Raw genomic sequence first — 22315 nt, 5'->3', positions numbered from 1 at the left:
TTGCAGGCAGATGCTTTACCGACTGAGCTACACAGGAACCAAATGCAAATTAAATGTCACCTCCTACACGAAACTATTTCCTACTTCATCATCACCTTCCCCACATAGTACTTAGAGGCTTACCCCAATAGCAGCTCTGTTCAAATTACTTCCCGTTCCCCTACTAGAGTATAAATTCACTGAAAGCAATGTTTGTTTATTTTAAAATCCTTGTGTCTTTGCACTTACTAGAATGCTTAGCACACTAGGTACACAGCAAATATATGTGAAAGAAAAGAACAAGGCTGGAGGACTGGCTTGGATTCTGAGTACCTACCTTCAAAATAGGTTTACTCAAGACTGTTTTAGGGAACTGCCCTCGTGATCCAGTGACTAAGACTCTCCAGTCCCAGTGCATGGACCCTGGGTTCAATCCCTGGTTGGGAAACTAGATCCCACATCCACAACTAAGAGCTTACAGGCCACAGCTAAAGATTTTGCATGTTGCAACTATAGACCCAGTGCAGCCAAATATCTAAGGATGTCTGACTGCCTGTTCTCCAAGGACATGAAACTGAGCAACGTCTTATTCCTGGCACGTAGGATCATCAGCATTTTAGTGGAAATTCTTGGCCTACCAGAAGATAGCCATCATGATGTTTACCTGAAATGCCACAAGACAAAGACTGTAGAGATCATAAGATCTAGTTGGGGGGTTACGTCAGAGCTCTCCCTAAATGCCTTTTCTTAGAGGAAAGAGAGCAAGGTTGACATGTTACTTTTAATAAGCCTGGCTTTGCAGCCTGTGTTCTACAGAACTTCTTCCTTCACCAAAGAAGGAAAAAGTAGAGTGAACTTAATGAACACATGAACAGGGTAGTGAGGTAGTTCAACACTCAACTCAACTAGTAGTCAGCTTACACCAAAACCCATGTACAAATCTACTAAAGGAGCTGACTACGAACAAGGACAGTTCTTTTGTTGGCTGCCTATAGATTATATGCAAATCCACAGTGGGAGAATTAAATTTAGGATAATTTATAAATGTGCTTTTGTACTAAAAGCAAAAAAATTGGATTACAACATGAATAGGCAACAAATTAGAGATACCAAGGGAACATTTGATGCAAAGGTGGGCACAATAAAGGACAGAAACAGTATGGAGCTAAAAGAAACAGAAGATATTAAGAAGAGGTGGCAAGAATACACAGAACTATACAAAAAAGATCTTCATGACCCAGATAACTGCAATGATGTGATTACTCATCTAAGAGCCACACATCCTGAATTTTGAGTCAAGTTGGCCTTAGGAAGCATCACTACAAACAAACCTATTAGAGGTGATGGAATTCCAGTTGAGCTCTTTCAAATCCTAAAAGATGATGCTGTGAAAGTGTTGCACTCAATATGTCAACAAATTTGGAAAGCTGACCACAGGACTGGAAAAGGTCAGTTTTCATTCCAATCCCAAAGAAAGGCAATGCCAAAGAATGTTCAAACTACTGCACAATTGCATTCATCTCACATGCTAGTAAAGTATTGCTCCAAATTCTCCAGGCAAGTCTTCGATAGTATGTGAACCGAGAACTTCCATATGTTCAAGCTGGATTCAGAAAAGGCAGAGGAACCAGAGATCAAATTGCCAACAACTGTTGGGTCATAGGAAAAGCAAGAGACTTCCAGAAAAACATCTACTTCTACTTTATTGGCTACTCCAGAGCCTTTGACTGTGTGGATCACAACAAACTGTGGAAAATTCTTCAAGAGATGGGAATACCAGACCACCTGACCTGCCTCCTGAGAAATCTGTATCCAGGTCAAGAAGCAATAGTTAGAACCAGACATGGAAAAACAGACTGGTTCCAAATAGGAAAAGGAGTATGTCAAGACTGTATATTGTCACCCTGCTTATTTAACTTCTATGCAGAGTGCATCATTTGAAATGCCAGGCTGGATGAAGCACAAGCGGGAATCAAGAATGCCAGGAGAAATATCAATAACCTCAGATATGCAGATGACACCACCCTTATGGCAGAAAGTGAAGAAGAACTAAAGAACCTCTTGATGAAAGTGAAAGAGGAGAGTGAAAAATCTGGCTTAAAAACTCAACATTCAGAAAACTATGATCATGGCATCCGGTCCCATCTCTTCATGGCAAATAGATGCGGAAACAATGGAAACAGTGACAGACTTTCTTTTCTTGGACTCCAAAATCACTGCAGATGATGACTGAAGCCATGAAATTAAAAGATGCTTGCTCCTTGGAAGAAAAGCTATGACCAACCTAGATAGCACATAAAAAGCAGAGACATTACTTTGCTGACAAAGGTCCATCTAGTCAAACCTATGGTTTTTCCAGCAGTCATGTATGGATGTGAGAGTTAGACTCTAAGAAAGCCGAGTGCCAAAGAAATGATGCTTTCAAACTGTGGTGTTGGAGAAGACTCTTGAGAGTCCCTTGGACTGCAAAGAGATCCAACCAGTCCGTCCTAAAGGAGATCAGTCCTGAATACTCACTGGAAGGACTGATGTTGAAGTTGAAACTCCAATCCTTTGGCCACCTGATGTGAAGAATTTACTCATTTGAAAAGACCCTGATGCTGGGAAAGATTGAAGGCAGGAAGAGTAGAGGACAACAGAGGATGAGAGGGTTGGATGGCATCACGGACTCAATGGACATGACTTTGAGTAAACTCCAGGAGTTAGTGATGGACAGGGAAGCCTGATGTGCTACAGTCCTGGGATTTCAAAGAGTTGGATACAACTGAGTGACTGAACTGAACTGAACTGATTGCATTATATTGTGCTATTATTTTGATAAAGCAAATCTAATAGGATTTCAGCAAAATACTTAGTGCAATTATCAGTAAAACATTCCTGACATGAGTTGGCATCAGGAAAGAAAGACAGGGCCATTTCAGAACATTCAACTTTATTTTCCATTGACAAACACAACATAAATAACATACATTTATTTGTTAAATACACAGACTAGCTATGACTTGAATGCCATCAAAATTCTGATGTACTTTTCAGTCTTTTATTCTTTGTCTCCACAATATTGAAGACTATCCTTTCAAACATAGTGGAAGATATGTTTAGATATACTTAACATAACTCCTAGAAAAATTTTACATAAAGATAACAAAAGTATACCTTCCCATTTAACCCACTGGAATGGAATGCTGAGTAGGAAAGGTGGAGGAACATACAATTTCTATACTGAGCTTTACATAATTTATTACAGTGTCAATGATTTCAATTCTCACTTAGATACATATTGAAAATAATATATTCATTTGTTGTAAACAGATTAAGATAATCATTGCCTATTTTTAATTTGCTTGCTTACAGAAATGTTCAACTTTATGCTATCTGTAAAAAACTGTTTTGTTAAAGAAGATGGAGAAAGTAAGATATTCTATCTATATATACAAGGCTTGGGAAGAAAAAGAGTTTGGCAGTCAGTGATGACTTGAGTGAATTAAACATTTGCTTTTACAGAAAAGAACACTGGCCACTCCTCGCTTTGTCCTACTGATGCTCAAGTGTATGAAGATAAATGTGGCCCCTTCCTCTCCTTGCTTCTGTGAAATGACCTAAAAGGATGAAGAATCTTGACAAGTTGGAAATATATAGGTTTTCCTTCATTTCTTTGTCTTTGTTCTCTGTCCCACCCTTCATGTCTATTCCATAGAAGTGTCCTTTCAAAAGGTGAAAGAACGTTGAAGTCCATCAGTAAGTCATATGCATTTTCTCCTGCTAAACATTACAGCTTTGGTTTCTACAGAAATTGAAAACCATAGAAAGAAACTATTTTCATATTAAAGTCTGGTGATTAGCAAGCTTTTGGCTAGATATCTGATTCACTTTAATTAAAAAGCCAAACTATTCTAATTCTAAAGCAACTGACAGGGACTTCCCTGGTGGTCCAGTAGTTAAGACTCCGTGCTTCCAATGCAGGGGACCCGGGTTCGATCCCTGGTCGGGGAACTAGGATCCCACATGCTGCGGGGTGAGGCCAAAAAAAAAAAAAAAAGAAGAAAAAAAAAAAGTAAAGCAACTGACAAAGGAATTTAAGAGCTGATCAAAAAATTTTAGAAGTGCTATCATCTCTAAAATGCTTGATAAGCCTGAAAACCTAATTATACCTGATGTTAATCTCTTTCCTTCTTATCTTTACTCCCATAATAAAATTATTTCATTAAAGCAGATATTAAAAAACAGACTCAGATCTGTTTCATAGATTAGTACATTAGTACATTAGAAATGTGAAACCATTCTCTCTCTTAAAAACAATCCCAGCTTCACCAATAGTAAATATTTCTGTTACTTTCTCTCCATGAGAAAATGGATAAACAGGCTGGAGGCAAGGGAGCCAGGGAAACAGTCTTCTTTCTTATGAAGAAATTAACATTTCAGTAGATATGAGTTGTTTATGATTTAAAACAAATTGATGTAAAATTTCTGAAAATAGAATAATTTTCATTCTCAATAAAAAATGTGTAATCCATATATGAGCAAATATGGTATATACCTGATTGAACTGCATTTCTATAGAATCAAAATGTAGTAGGCTTGTGGTATCATAATGTAATGGTTTACAACCCAACTTGTACAAATGGCAAGCCTTTAGGTAGAATCCTCACTTAAGATTTATAAAATAGAGACTCCATAAAATTAAAATTCTGTGCTCTTTCATTATTTAAAAGAGTAGAGAGTAGGGAAGAGTGAGAAAGAAAATGTAGAGCAGCATGTTTTGAAGATATAATTCCATTTGATTTAAAAACTAATTGTTGACCTCCTTTGGGGAAAAAAAAACACCTTACTTCTAGAAGTGCTGACGTCTTTCATAGATGTGCATAGTTTCAGTTTTCCATTTGTCACTGTGAGAACAAAGTCACCCTGTACTGCTCTTTTTACTTTCTTTAGTTTTATTCAAGGTGGACTCAGTCCAAAAAAGGCATTCAGGGAAGGCATGTGAAAGATTTTACTTAATGGCTACAACACGAATCATTATAAAATTGAAACCTTTTGGGTGAGAGTAATCCAGGGGTAATGAACTTTCACATGTAAATTTGTATCCATATACATGATACCAGTATAATGAAGTTCAAATTTTTAAATTTGCTATAATTCTCTGTTTCATGATTCATATGTAATCACAACCTGTTAGTTGTCTTAGAGTTTTGAACTGACAGCACATTCTTAACAAATGTGCATGTGAGTTTTAGTTTGATTTTCAAATTTTGTAAATAGATTATATCATAACCTCCATTATGAAACATCATAGATGTATGTCACCTCTTATTAACATTGTATTGCAACTCAGAAAACAGTTCTATCAATATATCCACAGTATTAAATACTCTTTATTTAAAAAATGATATAATCTCATTCATTGAACAATTCTGTTCACTTATTTAGACCTCAGCTTTAGTAGATTTGAGACATACACAATCACAAAGACAGAAATAAACAAGCAGCTGTGAAGATATGGCATGCTTGATGACCTAAACTTTTTACAGAGGTAAATCATGGAAACTTCAGTTATTCCACAATAAACTTTTAATATGTTTGCAGTAATAAATACTCTACAGTCTCTCTGTGTCACTCACTTTCTGCTGCTGCTGCTGCTGCTAAGTCGCTTCAGTCGTGTCCGACTCTGTGCGACCCCATAGACGTCAGCTCACCAGGCTCGCCTGTCCCTGGGATTCTCCAGGCAAGAACACTGGAGTGGGTTGCCATTTCTTTCTCCAATGCATGAAAGTGAAAAGTGAAAGTGAAGTCGCTTAGTTGTGTCTGACTCTTAGCGACCCCATAGACTGCAGCCTACCAGGCTCCTCCATCCGTGGGATTTTCCAGGCAAGAGTACTGGAGTGGGGTGCCATTGCCTTCTCCGCACTCACTTTCTAGTAACCTGCATATTTCAAAAGAAGCTTTGGGAATAAAATATGAAAATAAATGGGCAATATATGTGTTTAACATTTCAAAGAATATGATTTTTCTGTTTTCTTAGCTGACTTAATCCCAATACAAAACGGCTATGATTATCGACATGGGGAAGACTGAAAACAGATCACTAATCTGGGGTCAAAACCAACAAAAACATACAAAGTATTAAAAAAAAAGGCCTAATTCTTGAAAATCTAAGAATACTGCCACAGATTGTCCACCTTATTAATATACTGTTTGGTCAGAGTTTTTAGTTTGTCTATTACTCAATGCCAGTGTGTTCTCAGGGTCTTTTACAGTTGACTTTTACATAAGCTTCTAAAATTTTATTCCATAACATGGTCAAGAGGTCTTTTATATAATAAATAAGTGTTCAGTATATATGTGTGGCTTTAAATTGTCAATCATTTGAATCTGGCATGATTAAATGCTTATGTTTACTTAAAATGACTTGGTATATAGCTCAGGCAGATTTGCTAAATCCTGGGATAACACATTTAATTTCTTCAATTTAAAATATTTTAAAGATATCTACCATACTTATTTCATTTGAAAAGTAAACTGTTCTTATTGATTGACATATCATCATTCTCTTCTATGATACAACATAGCTGAATAAATTCACTGTATGGAAAATCAGAATAGCTTTGTAAAATCTACAATAGTCGATATTACATCTAATTTTACACTGCATTCACATCTTTTTATTTGGTTTCCTAGGCCTCCGTTTTTTTAAACCAGCATTGAGAAGTTTGGGGATTGTCATAATTTATGCATGCATTTTTTTCCTGCTCAAAACTAAGTATACTCGAGTGAACTTAAAGACTAAGGAACTTAAACTTGGAAACCGATATACTCTTCTGCAGTGACTTTAGATGTTTTCTTCCTTACCACATTTAGGGCTTCTGAACAGCCTGAAATCTAACCTCAACTATCATCCAAAGGCCAATATCATTTAGGACTAACATTTCTTACCAGGTTTTTCATGTACTAACACGTCATATGCTGTTCATGTAATTCTTTCTTTCCACTTCCTTTTCAAGCTTGTTCAAAAACTGCCATCAATCACAGCTACCACATATCCTTGGGCAGGAAACTATTCCATAGTTAAGCATGAGTTTTAGGTTGTTTTGTCTTTATGAATTTCTGTGGTTGGATGAAAAGTGATATTTCTTTGACTGTCATCTCAATTATCACTTGGGAGTAGTAGTTTCTCAAATTATTAATACAAATGATGTACTTTGTTATGAAGCAATATAATGCTGAACATTTGAAGATAAATTTGTATTTCTGTAATTAAACAAGCAGAGTTCATTCACTTTATCAGCTCAATGGTCTGTAAAGTCACGAAGCACTTCAACCATATAGTGGGACCCCACTGATGTGCACTTGGTTTTGGCAGATAATTATTCATCCATTCACTGAACAAATAGTCACTGAATACTTTCTATATCCCAAGTGGAAGGTGCTGGAAGAAATAACCCATTCAAGCTCACACTACTCGAATCTATGCTGTATATGTGTCTAAACCTAGGACCTAAAGCCTCTTAATTATAAGGTCATTTAAGTACACTTTTTTTTTTTTTTTAAGTATATAGTTTTGTCTCATCCTCCATGAGGTGACTTGTGGAATTATTCAATTCTATGGTATAGAGAAATTTTTAAATGTCCTTTTAGTATAGGTTATTTGTCATCATTTTTTCCCCAAAACCTAGACTAGTGGAAACCACCATGAGTTACATAAGCATTCTCAGCAGATTTTGCCTTCTCACTCAATTTGACATGAGCATTTAAATTGATTCCTCCTAATTGACTTAGCCTAGTAACCATATTAATCTAATAGATATTTTGCACCTCTTAAAATTAATTCTTCCCTGGATGCCTACTGAATACACACACAAAAAGGTAGTTACTATAAAGGAGTATAAATAAATTTCAAGTTTCTTAAAACTGGGAAAACAATAAAGGAAAAAGCAAGTTAAACTCTGAATGAGAAACAGTAAGTTTGCAAAACAAATGCTCTAAAGAATACAAAGAACATTTTATGTAGGTCTGATTTGAAAGATTGTTGTGTTTGTTGGGGAGTTGTTTTTATTTTTTTAAGTGTAATTCTCAAAATTTAATGTAGTGACCTACTTGTGCCAAAAAGATATCAAGCTTAGCTGTCAAGGTTTATGCACATAATAAGAGATACATTTTAATAATAAATATTTAGATAGAAACTTTGAAGAGAGGGCAGAGAAAGTGCTGTGAGGTATCAATATTATAATTTCCTTACCCTATAAATAGGCTAAACTATGGAAAGTCTTTATGGAAGCTTTAAAATATTTACTGGTCTTAGAATAGGAGTTAGTATTTAAATACACAAAAGACTGAAGAGAATACTTTGGATGGAAAAATCAGGGAAAATAATTAGCCAAAGTACCTATATTTAGGGCTCAAATCAATCCTTAAATAGAATTTTGAAAAAAAATCACTTCACTGACTCCCAAGTACAGTTTCATGAATCTTCTCCAGGCTTGTAGGAATTAAAACTGTAATCTAAAGGAAGAACATTGAACAATTTGGATGTTCACAAATTGTCATGTTTGAAATAAATGGAATTAACTGACTCATTCAGATAATGAATAAACCTAATTACCAACCCAACCAAAACAGACTCTGTAAGGTTAGCAGCTAATTTGCATATTGAATGACATTTAAGTAACATCAGTATCAATGAATACTGTGAATATGTTATGTATTTTTTCATCCTAAATCAACATTTTAAAAAAATTTAAGGGGAATAAAAGTGACACAGAGAGAAAGAGAGTAAAAGAGAAAGCAGAAGACCAAGGCCTTTGAGCAAAAACAAACTGTTGCCTTGTCTTCAAATATCTGTGTGTTGAATTCCCCATGTACTCAGTGTATTAGAATATTGACTATCCCTACACGGCTCTCACCACAGACCAAGATCATTTATAAAAACAAAAGAAGTGCTTTCACCTAACAAATAATCACACATTCAGCTACATATGGGACAGACCCCAAAACACTAGACTGTTATTAATCTATTTTCCTTTGTTTGTGTTTCAATACTTTTGGCACATAGGGGATTATTAATATTTATGCTTCTGAGATCATTTAGGCCTTATATCAAAAATTCTACTTCAATGCATAAATAGCGGCATGCCAGAGATGCCTAAATTCACAGTAAGATTTAGGGCTATTTTTTGCCAAAAGCTGTGAACATGCAAGTTGGTTAAGTGTTCTCTTTCATGCTCCTGTCTGTGTTATTTCATTGGATAGTGAGATAGTCGGCACTTTAGGTCCATCATTAAAGTAGCTGGAGACAGCATTTGCTACCTGGCAAAACTTTTGAAGAAGGATCTTTCTTAGCAGCAGATAAACCCAGGGATCCAAGATCTGGTTCAGTGAAGCCAGGCGAACAGCTATTAAGAAGAAGTTGCACTCATCCTGATTTTCTGTGTATGTCTTGCAGTGCTCAACTGACGTGTGATTGAAGATCATTTTCAACATCATTATCTAAGAAAAAGGGACATATTATTATTCCAAAGATTAATAAAGTCATATGCATCTCCCCACATGGTTCTTTGCACATGGTTAGTTTACAATAAGTTGGTTGTTGGATTAAAATGATTAATTCAAGCAACATTTATACTCACAGAACACAGCCCTGAATTATATAAGATATTCCTCTGGATTTTCCCACATTTTTGCCTATTCAACATGAGGCTGATTTTTTTAAAATACATATTCTCTGGCTCTTGGTCCTTGTCAGGCAAAACATATGTAATCTTAAACTTTGGCAGTTGTAACTAAAAAAAAAAAGACTACTTAAGAAAAGATAGATGCAAGAAAGGGGAAAATAGCAGTTACATATTATTAGTATTATCATTATGGCCAGTAGCATTTTCTGAATCCTTACAATTTGCCTGATACTGTGTCAAGTTCTTCATATGCTTTTAATAAATAATAGAAGATAAATACTACTGCCATCTCATTTTTATAATTGCAGAAACCAAGCTTTAATGACATAAAATAGCTGAGTCAGACTTAAACCCAGGTTCACTAACATATTACAGATAGCATTTTACCCTTCTGGGTCTCTACCCAGTCACTGCACATACACCAGAATGTAAATTCCATGAAGGTAGGATCTGGGCCAATACCTTTTTCCCCACTAGTTCATTCCCAGTACCTAGACTAATAATTAGCAGGTTGTGTTCAATAAACATCTGTGAATGAAGATATGACACATATATGAATATATTAATATATGGCATCTATAATATACATAATATATTTATATTTGAATGAATAAATATTTGTGATTTCCACAGGAGAGAAAAAAGTGAAGATTCATACACATCAGAAAAGATATTCAAGCTCATTAGTCCATCAGAGAAATGAATGTTATGACAAAGAAACCATTTTATATTCACTAGTTTGAGAAAAATGAAGCATGACTTTTCCAAATGTTAGCGAGGATGGGGAGCAATATAGACTCCTGCACACAGTACTACCAGGACTCTGAGCTGGAGCAGCCACCTCAGAAGACAATCAAACTGTCTCACCTGTTACCTTGCAGAAGTCCCACTCCCAAGAATGCACTGCCTTGAATTCCTGCACCTGAGGTTGTGTGTATGACTGTTCATTACAGCATTGTTCATAACAGCAATAAAAAAGCAGGAACAACCCCAAAACAGGTTCACACTTGCAAGCAAAGAAAGGTGCTGACTTTATTACCAGCTCCTAAATTGGTCTTTCTAGACATGCACAGCTATTAAGCACTTCAAATGTGACTGAAGAAAATTGGGACGTTGGGATATGTAATGATTATATAATGAAATGATAATATTTTTATATAGTGTGTTAAAATACATTATTAAACTTAGCATCATTTGTTTCTTGTTACTTTTTAAAACCATTTTGTAAAATATTACACTAGTAGAAAATTTAAAATTATATATGTGGCATGCATTTGTTGTTCACATTATATTTTGACTGAACTCAAAAGTGTCGCTTAAGACCCACATTTATTTGGATGGTCTGACCTCAGGTCGTATATCCAAAACTGAAGGGTTCGAAACATCCCTGAGCATCCTAAACACCCACAAACCTACTATCCACAGCAACAGCACTTACTTTCTTACAGTCACCCTGACTCAACACATCAGGGTCACCTGTGAAACCTTCTTTTACCTCATCCTCTGCAATGCAGTTTGCTCTTTTTCCAGTCTCAGTTTAGCACTTCCTCTCATCTGATTTATAGTAATAACAGACACCCCGATACAGATGTCAGCATGACACAAATTCGGCACCCTAAATCCCAGCTCTGATCAAATCCTCAACAGCTATACAAATGTCAACTTGGTCTTACTGGACAGAGTTGTGTGCGTGGTAGTCGCTCAGTCGTGTCCGACTCTTGGCGATCCCAAAGACTGTAGCCCGCCAGGCTCCTCTGTGGAATTCTCCAGGCAAGAATACTGGCGTAGGTAACCATTCCCTTCTCCAGGGGATCTTCCCGACCCAGGGATTGAACCCAGGTCTCCTGCATTGCAGGGAGATTCTTTATCATCTGAGCTACCAGGGAAGTCCTACCAGGGACAGAGTTGAGTCACAGGTTAATTCTTAAAACAATCACTGGCAAAGGGAATGGAAATGTCCAGGTTTTGCTTATAATATGGGTCCCTAACTGGCAACCCACTCTGTACTCTTGCCTGGAGAATTCCATGGACAGAGGAGCCTGGCAGGCTATAGTCCATGAGATCACAAAGAGTTGGACATGACTGTGTGACTAACTTTCACTTTTCAACCCCCAGACCATGGACGGGCACCAGTCTGTGGCCTTTTAGGAACCAGACTGCACAGCAGGAGGTAGGCGGTGGGCAAGGAAGCCAAGCTTCACCAGCCGCTCCCCTGGGCTCCCCACACTCACAGTTCCCCACACTCGCATTATCATCTGCACCATTTCATTTCCCCAACCCCACCTCACGTCCCTTACCCCCACCCCCAGCTGTGGAAAAACTGTCTTCCACAACACTGGCCCCTGGTCCCAAAAAGGCTGGGGTCCAAAACCGTTCTCTGTGGCTTACTTCAGTCCTTGACCAATTTACACCTACTATCTGAACAAAATTATGGCTCTATAAACAAAAAGAAGAGAAAAATATGTAAACATATAGTCTGTCATTTCTTTCAAAGAAACTTTTCCCAAGGGATTTATTCAATAAAAGGAAAAATCAATTGGACAAATAAGTGAATGGTCAATGAAGAATAATCTAGTAAGAAACTGCAAACATATAAATATCTAGTATCAGGAATAAAGCTTAATGAAATACAGGTGGTTGCATAATTATATATATGTATATGAATTAAGTGAAAAGAACAGAATGTAAGATAGTATCATGTATATAAAGTTATATTGTTATTACAATTAAATGTAAAATATGTATTTTGATCTGTGGAAGGCAATGGAATTATTACTATTAAATAATTATTCAATATTTAAAAATTTTTATGTGCATAAAAACATTTCAAACAATTTAGGAAAGTCTTTTGTTTAAAGGAAATGGATTATTCTCTTCATTAATAAATATGAATTATTATAACCAAATTTATTTAAAATGAATAATCAAATTAGTATCTTCTGATGCTGGCTCATAGCCCTGTGAACTGAATACTACCTCCCACATGTGATTAATGTTTAGGGCCTCAAGATGGGGAGATTCTCCTGAATTTATCTGGGTAGGTTCAATGTAACCACATGGGTCCTTAAAATCTGAGAACCTTTCCAGCTGTGGTGAGAGGGAGATGGATCCAATAATTAAATATGTTTGGCCATTTACTACTTTTCAGGAAGTGTTCTGAACCTCATCTAAAATGATTTAAGAATTCACATAAGTTACATCTTCATTTTCTTTTACAAAATAAAATATTGAATTTCTCCCACTTTGTATAATCAGGAAAATTCACAAAATTACTTATTAAGATGGAATTTCAGTCATTTTATAGTCCTCCTTGATTATTCTAAAATTAATTTTTATGAAGCTAATAATTTAAAATTATTTCATTAGGCTAATACAGGTTTCATATGCCTAACATTGGTTGATCTACTGTAATTTCCCATAATTTCCTATTGACAATGCAGCAATTATGAAGTTATGAAACCAAGCCCTGGAAGCAATAGCTGGCACATGGGGAGAGACACTCGAGCTTTTCCCAGAATTCATGACATGTGCAGAATGAAGATAATTGGAATTAGAGGCAGTGAGTGTGATATTACCATTTCCAAATGGCAGCAGGGATGGAAAATAGAACCCCTAATTTCTTGTGTAATTGTGAACATAAATGCAAGTTGTTATTTAGTCAGTCAGTTGTGTCTGATTCTTTGTGACCCCATGGACTATAGCTCTCCAGGCTCCTCTGTCCATTGGATTTCCCAGGCAAGAATACTGGAGTGGGTTGCTATTTCCTTCTCCATGGGATCTTCCCGACCCAGGGATCGAATCCACATCTCCTGCACTGGCAGGTGGCTTCTTTACCACTGAGCTACCAGGGAAGCCCAAATGCAAGTTAGCATCCATGAAAATAACAAGGAAATGAGTCTTCGACACTCCTTCAGAGCTTCCATCAGGGAATCCAGCCCTGTCGACACCTTGGTGTCCTATAAGTGTCCCATATTAGACTTCCTTCTATTTAGGGAGCTAAACAGAGATTACAATTTTTGCAAATATTTTTTTAGATTATCAGACTTCAGGAGAAAAACTCTGACATCAATATGTAGATTTCTGGTAGATTAATGATTCCTATTAGTCCCATTCTACTAGGGGCAAGGGACAAACCAAAAACAGGATGCTTGGCCACCACAGAAGCTATTTTTTTAAGAAACACACCGCACAATCACACCTTCAAAATGGCCTCATATAACAATCCGGTCAAGAGAGCTGTGAGACCAACTCTGGTTGAAGAGAGCAGTTACTTTTCTGCCTGAATCTTCCCCAGGCTTTATATGACTCTCCCAGGCAGGCCTCTTGCCTCTCCTCTGGTTATCAGCAGGAAGAGAGAGTTCTTTTTATACCATGATAAGAATGAACACAACCACATCAGTAACCCCTAAATTCTCCATCCCTGCTTAGTGTCAAAGGCAATTACTCTTCTTCATCCTAGAGAAAAAAACAATATTTGTCCCTTCCCCAGTAAGAATGATCTTCAAAATGTACAAAACACTACCACTAAAAGGAAAACTGTTCTTTGGGTTTTTTGGGTTTTTTTAATCACGCCGCATGGCTTGTAGTATCTTAGCTCCCCACCAGAGATTGAACCAGCTCCAGCAGGGAAAGCACAGAATCCTAACCACTGAACCTCCAGAGGGTCCTTTGGAAGACCGTTTTTAATATTCTGCATTTGGATTTTATTTTACTGCAGTAGGATTTTTTTAAATATAAGTTTATTTATTTTAATTGGAGGTTAATTATTTTACAATATTGTATTGGTAGGATTTTTAAACACACATTTAAAAACCTTCAGTACTTTATTTCCTGGTTCAAAAATGCCTTGGGTTACAGACTACATGTATCTACTGAAGATGATAAATAAGAAAATACAGAACAATTAACTTGTGGGGAGGGAATAAAACTTTTATTTTTCCCTTATGCTCTATTATGTGGTTTTTATGATTTCCAGATTATTCCTAACATAAGTGCGTAAAAGAACTTTCCTTACAGCCGGTTTTATCTACGCTGCTTTGTTTTCTGTAATTCTCTGTTGTCAGGCTACAGGAGAATAAACCTGCTTTACTGGAAACTCCCTGTACAGTGTGATAAATGTGCTGTTATAATACACTCAAACCAGCCTGGGCCCTTTGAACCACTTAATTACATAATTTGAAGGACTTTCATGGGAGGAAGCTTCACTGTAGATTTAAGAAATAACTGTAGTCTTTCTGGTCTGATTACAACTCTGTTCTCAGGTTGCCAAATCATCTAAGCATTCTAGACTCTGTTTCAGAAGCCTTATCTAATCTGAAAACTGGAAATAAACAGTTCACACACATTAAGAAAAGTTACTAGAATGGCATTATTTCATCTTCACTATTATGCAGTTTTATTAAATGTTTCAAAACAACAATGGGCCAAGAATCAAAAAAAGCAAATCTTACCCTGGCTCTGCCAGCATTTATGACTTTAGGCAAGTCACTTACTCTCTGTGCTTTATTAAATTTAATATTAAACCCTGGGGCTGGACTGGATGGTCTCTCATATACTCTTCTATGGCTAAATTTTTTCTGATGAATTCTGGGGCAAAGCTGGAAAATGAATAAGGGTTTAATTTGGAGGAAAAAAAAAAAAAAAGAAAAAGAAACCAAAAGGTAAAAGGTATAGAACAAAAGACAAAACTTTTCTGTAGAAAAACTTCATATGTGATTTTTGGGAAATGGAGGTGAGAAGAAAAATACAAAGTTAGAAAGTAGACAGTATAAGAAGACAAGGGACAAGATTCATGAAGCTCTAAGGGGAGATATTACAGAAGTTGCAGACTTAGGCAAACACACAGATCAGAGATAAAGACCTGCCATGAATCTGACTCAATTCTGTTTCTAGTTTGGGGTCCAGTTACCTAACTTTGGATCTTGATTTATCCTCTTCTCTAAAACATTATTCATCCATGCTTACTGAGCATCTTCTCACCTAGTAGTGCAGTTGTGAAAATTAAAATGAGATAAGGATAATTGATACTTTCAATCTACACAGCATACCTCTCCCCAGCCCTAGGCTATTGTACTATTGCATAGGCTTCCAGAACAGAATGCTTTGATGTTCAGAGAAAGAACAGGAGTGCTTATGGGGAAAAGTGCAAGGAAATGAATGCATGATCTATAGGTTTGCTTTCCTTAAAATTCTACCTAATAGAGCCATTTCAAAAAAAAACCCCAAAACTTCCAAATTTGCACCTTAAAAATATTTGAAAATGCATAATTATTATTCAATCAATACACAGGAGGGACCTCAAAATTATAAAGAAGCTTGAAGTCTGCCACCACATTATTTGGTACCGAGGAATTACTCTCTCCTCTCAGCTAGTATGAATTGTAAAATCGGTGTGGCTCAGTATAACTGGGTACATATGTTATGTCTAGATAAATTTTTATCTTTCTATTAGAATAGTCCATATATGATATTATACATATTTCAATGCCATTCTCCCAAATCATCCCACCCTCTTCCTCTCCCACAGAGTCCAAAAGATATATGAAAGGAGTCACTAGTCCAGGTTTGATGCACGATATTGGATGCTTGGGGCTGGTGCACTGGGACGACCCAGAGGGATGGTATGGGGAGGGAGGAGGGAGGAGGGCTCAGGATGGGGAACACATGTATACCTGGGGCAGATTCACTTTGATATATGGCAAAACCAATACAATATTGTAAAGTTAAATAAAATAAAATTAAACAGAGGAAAAAAAAAAAAAAGAATAGTCCAAAAATGTCAGTAACAAGAATACAAACTCTGACTAAAAAGAGGAAGGCAAAAATCTGCTCTATAAAAATATTCATTCCTTGGATTATAGATGATGGATTAGCTTTGTAATACATGTCAGAAGAGGTACTTTATTGTATTTCAAACTTTTGTATCCCAGGTGTCAAGAGAAAGTCTAGACAATATGTCTTTGTCAAAGTGTAAGGAACATTAATCTAAAAATATTTAGAGTTAAGACAGGTTTTTTTTTTGTGCCAAAGTATAGTTTCCTTTAAACCCCAAATACTCTATCTTAATACTGTCTTACACTCAGAAAACCACAGTATTAGTGACAAGAGCAGCTAAGTGGTTAAGGAAGGAATCAGAGGTGTGGGCTAGGTTTTGTGGGCAGGGATATTTTCCTCAGTATAAATATAACAGAAAATTAAAAACAAGTGACCAATAAAAAGATATTGTTCAAATTATGGAACATCTATCAGTGTGCATAATATATATCAGTGAGCATCTCAATGCTAACATTTAAAATCATGTTTTTGAAGAATAATTAATAATACAAAGAAATGTTCAAGATTTAAAAGTGAAACAAATGTTTATTACATAACATAATCCAAAAGGATAAAACTACTCTGTGTGTATATATAGAAAAATATTAGAAATAGTTAACTTGGAGTAGGAAATTAGGGTCATTTCTATTTTCTTCTTTATATTTTTCTCTGTTTTCCAGATTCTCCACAACATATGTATTATTTTCATACTTAGAACTGTGGTGGATTCATTTTGATGCTTGGCAAATCTAATACAGTTATGTAAAGTTTAAAAATAAAATAAAATTAAAAAAAAAAAATAAATAAATTAAAAAAAAAAAAAAGAAAATAAGCATTCATATTCAAAAAGTTGAAAGCTTAGGTATAAACAATGGCCTATTATATAATTTACTGGCAAAACTTTAGAACCTAGAACCATCATGTGGTCATTTTAGCTTGAATTCTTAGGTAGTTGATGTGAGAATAATTTAACAACTAATAGGTACAGTCTGAGACTCTATGATGGGTCAAGACATTTAATAGACAAATGTATTTTGGTTATTAAAGAGAATATGATGTCTGGCTGTACATTGCTGGCCTCTGTGACTCATGGATAGTACAGCCATGGCATACAAGAGTCCCTTCCTGTGCATAGTTAAGTATACAACACAAGCTAATGACTGAGATTCTAACCTGACAACTTCTTCCTTTGTTTCATGTCAAAATGTCACTCTTTTTTAAGACCTATGCTGTGAGACAACATTACCTCACAGAGGGATTCAAATAGACAATCATGTACTTGGGATGGGCACTGGGTAAGTACGGGCACATTGGGCTCTCTTTTTGAATTTTTGGTCCCCAATCTCCTTATCTCATTCCCTAGTTAACTCATTTCTCTCTCTCTTTCTCTTTCTCCCTCTCTCTGTCTCTCACTTTTCTACACATCTTCTATTTTACACATCTTCTATCCTAATTCACATCACAGAAAAAATAAGCTCTTTAGGTGCCTTTCACCTTCTTAGGACCAAGATCAGCATCAGCAGCTATCCATTCCTCCTTTCCTCTTGCTCAAACAGAAAAGTCTCTATCTCCTAGCTAAGACTAACCCTCTATTTGTGCCTTGGATCCTATGCTTCATGAATGTCAGAGGTCTTATTTTCTCAGTTACCTCCTTCCTCTTTTATATTTAACTTTTGGCTTTTCCCTATTATCATTTTACCTTCTGTGGAATTCTCATCTCTTTACAAATACTGTTCCAGAAATTACAGCTGAATTCTCCAAAAAGTTGTCTATCCTGTTTATCTTCAAGTTTATTCCTAAACCTGCTATAATGTGACCTCAGTGCCCATAAATCCTCAGGAAAGGCTGTTTCCAAGCCAGCCAGCAAGGTTTTGAAATGCCCTGGACACTCAACAGCCTTTCTTGAAACATTCTTCTCTAAAATTCAGGTTGCCTAACATTCAGGCTTCTATTTTTCAAACATTCCAGCTGCCATTTGTTCTGATTTTCCTCCTAATTTTATCTCTCTGAGTGCTCATTTGCAGTCTCCTTTATGGCCCCTATTTCTCTATTTATCCTGAAAATGTTAGCATTTTTTTTAGTTCTATCTCATATATATGGGAAGGAGCCTCTATGTACAAACTCATTGGGAAAACTTTTCTACCTCAAAGACTTCAAAACCCATCTATGAACTATAGGCTGTACCTCTTCTCTAATCTCCAGATTGATTGATTTAGGTGCCTAAAGCACAATTCTGCCTACATGTCTTATGTTAAATTCAGCAAGTTCAAACTGAAATCATTATCTTCTTCAAAGCTGCTTCTCCACCAATCTTCCCTATCTCAGTAAACCCAGTTCCCTAAGACAGAAACTTAAGAATTATTCTTTGTTCATCTTGATTTACTGCTCTCTCTCTGTTTCTCATCTCTAGCTGTTTCTCTCCCGTTCCATCTCATTAGTGATATTATTCACATTCAATCACAAATTGTCCAATAAGTTCCTAATATTTTTTAATCTATCACTTATTTCATTTTCATTCCCATTGACCCTAAAGTCGGACAACCATCATCTCTGTCTAACCTACTACAGTTGTCTATTATATGATTTGTTAGACTCCATTCTGGGCCCCTTTGTGCTGTTTACAAGGTTGCTCCTGAAATAAAAATTTGACTGTTACTCTACCTTAAAAAGCTTTTCAATGGCTTTTCATTGCCCTGAGTATAAAGTCTAAACCTTTTAAGGTAGACATTGAAGGCTCATCATCACGGACCCTGTAGACTAAATGCTCACCATTTTTACTCCCACATCTATATTTCAATTACTTTGAACTTCTTTGAGTTCTTCAAAAGTGCCAGTTTTCTTTCTTCTAAACTTTTATAACTGTAGATCCTGGGTCTTATAACTCCTACTCCCCTCTCTTAACTAATTTCAACTTATTTTTTGTGTATATTTGAAACGTCAGTTTATCTGCTATTTCTTCCGCCAAAAGCCTGGTCAGTTTAATTCAGTCATTCAGTTGTGTCTGACTCTTTGCAACCCCATGGGCTGCAACACGCCAGGCTTCTCTGTCCATCACTAACTCTTGGGCTTACTCAAACTCATGTCCTTTGAGTTGGTGATGCCATCCAACCATCTCATCCTCTGTTGTCCCCTTTTCCTCCTGCCTTCAATCTTTCCCAGCATCAGGGTCTTTTCAAATGAATCAGCATCTTTTAATTTCATGGCTGCAGTCACCATCTGCAGTGATTTTATACCCCCCAAAAATAAAGTCTCTTACTGTTTCTATTATTTCCCGATCTATTTGCCATGAAATGATGGGACCAGATGCCATGATCTTGGTTTTCTGAATGTTGAGTTTTAAGCCAGCTTTTTCACTCTCCTCTTTCACTCTCATCAAAAGGCTCTTTAGTTCTTCTTTGCTTTTTGCCATAAGGGTGGTGTCATCTGCATATCTGAGGTTAGTGATATTTCTCCCAGCAATCTTGATTCCAGCTTGTGCTTCATCCAGCCCAGCATTTTGCATGATGTACTCTACATATAAGTTAAATAAGTACAGTGACAATATACAGCCTTGACATACTCCTTTCCCTATTTGGAACAAGTCTGTTCCATGTCCAGTTCTAACTATTGCTTCTTGACCTGCATGGTCAGGTGGTCTGGTATTCCCATCTCTTGAAGAATTTTCCACAGTTTGTTGTGATCCACATAGTCAAAGGCTTTGGCGTAGCCAATAAAGCAGAAGTAGATTTTTTCCTGGAATTCTCTTGCTTTTTTGATGATCCAATAGATGTTGGCAATTTGATCTCTAGTTCCTCTGCCTTTTCTAAATCTGGCTTGAACATCTGGAAGTTCACGGTTCACATACTGTTGAAAAGCCTGGTAGATAATTCATAATATGGACTCCCCAAATTCTTGACTACCTTTATCTCTCCTGCATATTTTATATTATTTCTTAACTGTCAGCCTCTCCTAGTAGATGAAAATTGTTACAAGAGTAGGACTCATTCCTATATTTTTAGGTACATCTCAGGACAAGCCTAGACCAGAATATATTACACTGTTGATTTATAAATAGTTTTGAATTAGCAAATGAATAAATAATAATAGTAGAGTTCATCCTACCCATCCATGGGTAAGAGATTCTAGAGTTTTCACCTAAGGCACAAATTTACTAATATTTATTCTTTATTCAAGACTCTGGTCTTTTTTTCTTTCTGTTATTATGATTAACCAAGATGACAGCTTCAATTTAGCTATTAATAGACTTTAAGCACATCTTTCCTTGTGGTTCAACTGGTAAAGACTCTGCCTGCAATGAGGGAGGCCTAGGTTTGACCCCTGGGTTGGGAAGATCCCCCGGAGAATGGAAAGGCTACCCACTCCAGTATTCTGGCCTAGAGAATTCCATGGACTACGTAGTCCATGGGGTCACAAAGAGTTGGACACAACTGAGCAACTTTCACTTCACAAGAACATCTTATCATTCATGATTTTAAGTAGAATATTCATAGTTACAGCAGTAACCCGGAAAAGGCTAGAAATCTGGGCTATAAAATCAACAGGAGAAGCAAATATTCATAATAAAACAGAGGTGTGACCAAGATGGTGGAGTAGAAAGATTCTGAGCTTAAATCCTCCAACAGGCACACCAAAATTACAGCTTTTGCAGAGACACTGTCTATGAGAACTACCTGAAGACTAGCAGAAAAGATTTTTCACAACTGAAGATATAAAGAAGGAACCACAACAAGATGAGTTGGAGGGATGGAGATGCAGGATAGTCAAAACCCATACCCCTAAGTAGGTGATCCATAAACAGAAGGATGACAATGGCAGATGTTCTCCCCAAGAATTCAGGGGTCCAAGCTCCACAAAGGGCTCTTCAGCCCAGCAGTCCTGCAATGGGAAGATGAGCATCCCGATGTTTGGCTTTGAAGGCCAGCAGGACTTGCATATGGGAGAACTATGGGGCCATAGAAAACAGAGACTCTACTCTTAAAGACTGCAAGCAAAATCTCATACTCCCCAAGACCCAGCTCAGAGGCAGGAATTTGAAAGAACCCTGGGTCAGGCCCACTTGCTGATCTTGGAGAGCTTCCTGGAGAAGGGAATAGTCAACTGGGACACCTTTTGGGGAGACAGATTCTGGTGACAGTCATTCTGAGGAGCTCATTCTACCTCAAGGAAACAGGTATTGAAAGTGCCATTTTAGAATCCAGGGGCTTACCTGCCCCCACCAGTGGGTTGGCACTAGCCCTGACTGACCCCCTCCCCACAAACCTCAGACCCCTGCAGCCAGCTGCCCCAGGACCTGGTCCTGCCACCAGCAGACTAGTAGCCACCTGGGTCAGAGCCAGCTCTGCTTACCAGTGCACCCATGGCAGTGAACCCTACAACAGAAGAGCCTACAGAGCCCACAGAGAGGGTGCCCCTAGAGCATATGGCTCTGGTGAGCAGAGGGGTGTGTGCTGCTGGATGCTATAAGACGTCTCCTACATAAGGCCACTTCTCCAAGATCAGGAAATGTAACTGACCTGCTCAATACTCACAAGCAAACACAGAGAATTGTCCAAATGAGGAGATGGGGGAATATATTTCGAGTAAAGGAATAAGACAAAACCTCGGGAAAATAAACAAAATAATGAAGTAAAGATAAGCAAGCTACCCAATAAAGAGTTTGAGGTAATGATCATAAAGATGTTCAACAAAACTCAGGAGAAGAATGGATAAACACAGTGAGAGTTTTAACAAAGAGTTAGAAAATACAGAGAAAAATCAAACAGAGCTGAAGAATATAATAACTGAAATTAAAAAAAAATACACTAGAAGGCATCAGTAGCAGATTAGATGATACAGAGGAACAGATCAGTGGACTGGAA

General features: G+C 36.9%; 1 protein-coding gene across 7 annotated transcripts in view; it reads right to left on the bottom strand.

The window, feature by feature from the left end:
* The window catches only part of PTGER3 (prostaglandin E receptor 3), a 114335-nt gene that overhangs the window by 68484 nt on the left and 23536 nt on the right, over positions 1-22315 (bottom strand). For 3 of the 7 annotated variants that reach the window (XM_044944854.1, XM_006049419.3, XM_006049415.3), the window contains exon 2: positions 9280-9459. The exons of 1 other annotated variant lie outside the window; for it this stretch is intronic. In XM_044944854.1, the coding sequence (XP_044800789.1) occupies positions 9280-9459 (180 nt within the window). Of the gene's footprint in view, positions 1-2894; positions 4003-5331; positions 5730-9279; positions 9460-22315 lie in introns of those variants that run through there. 3 more of the 7 variants (XM_045166127.1, XM_006049418.3, XM_025288456.3) reach the window with 3 other exon arrangements.

Source organism: Bubalus bubalis, chromosome 6 (assembly GCF_019923935.1).
Source record: "Bubalus bubalis isolate 160015118507 breed Murrah chromosome 6, NDDB_SH_1, whole genome shotgun sequence".
Lineage (NCBI taxonomy): Eukaryota > Metazoa > Chordata > Mammalia > Artiodactyla > Bovidae > Bubalus > Bubalus bubalis.
Note: the sequence above shows the minus strand (reverse complement) of the source record. Positions and strands in the feature narration are given on the sequence as shown.